Source organism: Lathyrus oleraceus, chromosome 1, assembly GCF_024323335.1.
Source record: "Lathyrus oleraceus cultivar Zhongwan6 chromosome 1, CAAS_Psat_ZW6_1.0, whole genome shotgun sequence".
NCBI lineage: Eukaryota > Viridiplantae > Streptophyta > Magnoliopsida > Fabales > Fabaceae > Lathyrus > Lathyrus oleraceus.
Genome location: NC_066579.1, coordinates 462827047 through 462831331, shown reverse-complemented (window position 1 = coordinate 462831331; position 4285 = coordinate 462827047). Strand labels below are relative to the sequence as shown.

The 4285-nt window shown below is 35.0% G+C and overlaps 1 protein-coding gene across 1 annotated transcript; it reads right to left on the bottom strand.

Annotated features, from left to right (window-relative positions):
- Window positions 1-2131: 2131 nt before the first annotated feature.
- LOC127086154 (ras-related protein RABA2a) lies at window positions 2132-3443 on the bottom strand. Its single transcript, XM_051026872.1, has 2 exons — window positions 3078-3443; window positions 2132-2854 (listed from the first exon to the last, which is right to left on the bottom strand). Exons 1-2 carry the CDS (start codon window positions 3240-3242, stop codon window positions 2366-2368), a joined length of 654 nt encoding a protein of 217 aa, XP_050882829.1. The 5' UTR covers window positions 3243-3443; the 3' UTR covers window positions 2132-2365.
- Window positions 3444-4285: the final 842 nt, after the last annotated feature.

The window sequence follows — 4285 nt, the reverse complement described above, 5'->3', positions numbered from 1 at the left end:
AAACAGGGTTCTGCTTTTACCTTGACACCTTCATTATCATCTAAAAAAAGCAAGAAGCAACTGGTAATCTCTAGATCCTCATCTGATACTACAAAGCTCTGACCAACACCTCTTATGAAGCTCAACGACTCATATACCTACTAAAAGATTTCCACATCCATCTTAATCCATTTTCCATCTACCGTGACAATCAAAGTAATACACTGTTGTGAATGTATCAAGTGTGAGTAGTGTGGATAATAGTCCTACATTGGTTGGTAATGTGGAGACTTGAGCATTTATAAGTGAGAGAACCCACTCACCTATCACCTTAAGGTTTTGGATGAATATGTGGTGTGTCTCTCACAAAGATGTTGCTCTAAAAGAAGAAGTCTCACAATATTCAATGCTCCCTAGTGAAAAACTCCCCCAACAAATGGTATCAGAGTCTGGTTTCAGAAAGGGATCGGCTTACTTGTATCGAAAGTCAACGGCGTCAGTTGGTGAATAAGAAACGTTCCGTTGAAGAGTGTCAATGGCGTCAGTGTGGTGAATAAGAAATGTTTCGTGCGGTACAAGAGATTTGTGGAAGTAAGAAGAGCTTTCACTTGAGAGGAGCATTGTAGACTCACACTTGAGGGGGAATGGGAATGTATCAAGTGTGAGTAGTGTGGATAATAGTCTCACATTTGTTGGTAATGTGGAAACTTGAGCATTTATAAGTGAGAGAACTCACTCACCTATCACCTTAAGGTTTTGAGTGAATATGTGGTGTGTCTCTCACAAAGATGTTGCTCTAAAAGAAGAAGTCTCACAATATTCAATGCTCCATAGTAAAAAACTCCCCCAACACACACATAGCTAATAATTCAGTATTGCATGAATGAAGCAAACATATAAAGATGGGTTTCCATTTGGTTTGTGAGAAAGTTCCTCATCAAATTATCCATCTGTAACCAATTGACTCAGAAACCAAATTGTTGAAGTTTTTTACCAAAGTATTGCATCTTAGTCCTTTTTCTGCACTAAATTGTTGATGTGTTTGAGAAGGGTTGTAAACTAGTTTATATATTTTTATTTATTTATTCTGGACTATTAATTAGTTAGGTGTTCTATGAGAGTATTTTTATTACCTCTATTTGTATATTAGACCACTAAGGGCCATGTAACTCTTTGAATCATTAAATTTTGTTAAAGTTTTATTTTCTCCCCTCATTTATTAGTAAGTATTATTCTCTCCTTCTATTAATACAATTGTCTTGATTACAAGACGGAGACTGGGAGAGTAATATTTTGGCAAATTTAACTTGTCTTTATTTACGTTATCTAGCACAGATTTTACCTTAATAGTAGTTTAAAGCTTGGATTATTTTTTTACAAGAATTTAAAGTTTAGAATAAAAAATCAAAATCACAAATTAGGAAATGAAATGTAGTGTACATGACTCTAAATCTATATGCTAAAAATAGTTACAACTCATTTGAGAGTATTGTGAACACCATGATCTCAAAATACATCTAGATTTATGCTTATTATCCACATTGGTAAACAAATTAGTACATGACAATCAGCATGTTTAATCTAAACCATACAGAAGGCTTGTCAAATATAAGTGTTAACCCCAACACATGTACAAATGTTCAAATATGATCTAAACAATAGCCACAAATTACTCTTAAGTTGCAGCAATAACCTCAGTCTTCCAAAAAATGAACATAAATTTCATCTCAAAAAACATAAAGGCTTGATAGCTCTTAATTTTATTCAAGTAATAATAAGCATATCATAGTTTGCAAAATATGAGCCTAATAAAAAACCAAAAGACTTTCAAGCCTCTGGAATTTCCTTTTACACTAGCACACAGCACAGAACAACTTGTGCATGAGATGGAGAAATTTTCCAGAAATGAAACATTATATTAGTTGCAGATGCAAAAATCACAAACATGAGAACAACAAATGCACTATATCAGTTTCAGATGCAAAACTAAGAAATCATCATTGGTCAAATAAATTGATGGTGAGACTATATTTAGTCATTTTGCAAACATAGACACTTGTTTGACTTCAAATATTAGTAATCGATCACAAATCTGCAGGCAAATCCGGTAAAGCGGAACAAACATAGCAGTATTTTAGAAACTTAGGAGGAATTGAAAATGAAGATGATATAATAATGATTACGCAACTGATCACACATACGAAATGAAAACAAAGTTGAAAAAGAATGATAAGGCACAAAACAATGAGCAATGTTGAGCCTGATTCCTGATAGTGAGCAAAACATAGAAACAAAATAATAAGAAAATGAAAAGACAAAGTTGTAGTGTATCTATAAAAATATAATATCTCCCTCGCGAGTGAGTCCCGGTTGAAGAAGTTAAAGTTTACGATGTACAGCAGGGCTTGTTTGTAGTGGTGGTTTCGGATCCTTCAATGGTAATGGTCTTACCTTCTTTAATATTGGAAGCTGCAGCAGAATCATTGGAAGACGACAGTGACTTCTTGCTGATTATACGGTATATCTCCCCGAGAATCGTCTGGAAAGCCTTCTCGACATTGGTGGCTTCAAGCGCAGACGTCTCGATGAAAGAAAGACCTTCCCTCTCAGCATAACTCTGAGCATCTTCTGTGTTAACAGCACGGAGATGCTTGAGATCGGTTTTATTGCCAATCAACATGATGACAATGTTGGCATCAGCGTGATCCCTGAGTTCCTTGAGCCATCTGGTGACATTGTCAAAAGTAGTAGGTTTGGTGACATCATAGACGAGAAGAGCTCCGAGTGCACCGCGATAGTAGGCACTCGTAATCGCCCTGTAACGTTCCTGTCCGGCAGTATCCCATATCTGAGATTTCACAGTTCTTCCCTCAACCTGCAAACCAACACATTATTTCTCGGTGTCCTTGCAGAATAAATTCATATTTAAACTTATAATAATTTAACTTATAGAAAGAAGTTATAAAAGATATGAATATTGAAATCAAGTAATGTTTGCTAAAATTAGAAAAAGAAAATGAGCATTGATAGGAATGGAGTAAAAGAAGGAGGAGGAGGAGTTGAAGATCTGAGATCTAGTGATAGTAAGAAAGAGAGACCTGAAGTGTGCGTGTGGCGAATTCGACGCCGATGGTGGATTTGGATTCGAGACAAAATTCATTGCGAGTGAATCGGGAAAGAAGATTTGATTTACCGACACCGGAATCGCCGATCAGTACCACTTTGAACAGATAATCGTATTCTTCATCTCCTCTCCGACTCATCTTCGCTTTTTCCTTTTCTTTTCTTTTTCCTTTAACTTTGTCTAGTTAATTAACTCAGATCATTTATTCATACCTACACACTACACACACAAACTACTCCATTAACAACCTCCGTGTTGTTTAATCCAATCTTCTACTCGCCAACTCAATCCACGCAATTTAGTCAAAATAAGTCAACTATTTTCTAATATATATATATATATATATATATATATATATATATATATATATATATATATATATATATATAAAAGTATGGTGATTGTTGAAACATGTTTTATCTTACTGGACCATTTTATTTGAAACGATTTTGAGAATTGTTTGTTTTGCAGTAAAATCTTTCGTCCTTAGTCCTATTGATAATCCATATTTTGTGAGTTATTATACAATCTAATCTCTTGTTTAAAATTAATAGATTTATCATTTTATTTATGTTTTAATGCATTATAGATGTTTATGCAGTTTTTAGCTTAGAGCATATTAGGTGCTCTCTCAAGGACATACATGGATAATGAGCTGCATTGGGAAGAAATATTTTGGGAAGGAATATTTGTTTGTGTGTTGGTAGAGCTCCCTTGAGCTAAGTGGATAAGACACATGGCACAAAAAACAAAAAAAGATACAATAGTACATCCTCAATGGATCGCGTCATGCAGAAAGAACAGTGCCGCATGAGCCTCCTACCACAACAGACTGCCACACAACACCTTGTTTTCCACTATTGTCCATGTACTTGATTTCTTGTAGAAGAACTAAAGGAAGGAAGGAAATATGTTGATTTGATATTTGGGCTTTACGTGATCCTACAAAGACCCATGATCCAAGACAAAAGAAAAAGAAAAGGAAACCCTAGTTGAATGCTTATAAATAAACAATATTCAAGTTTGTTGTGAGAGTTCAATACCTTAGACAAAATCACAAAGTTTATTATTGTAGGGAAGTGTGGAGTGAAAACAGAGCTTCTTCTTTTCACCTTTTCTAGTGCTAACTATTGAAGCCTGATGCGACGGAAGTCATCACTTGTTAGTTATCCACCACAAGGA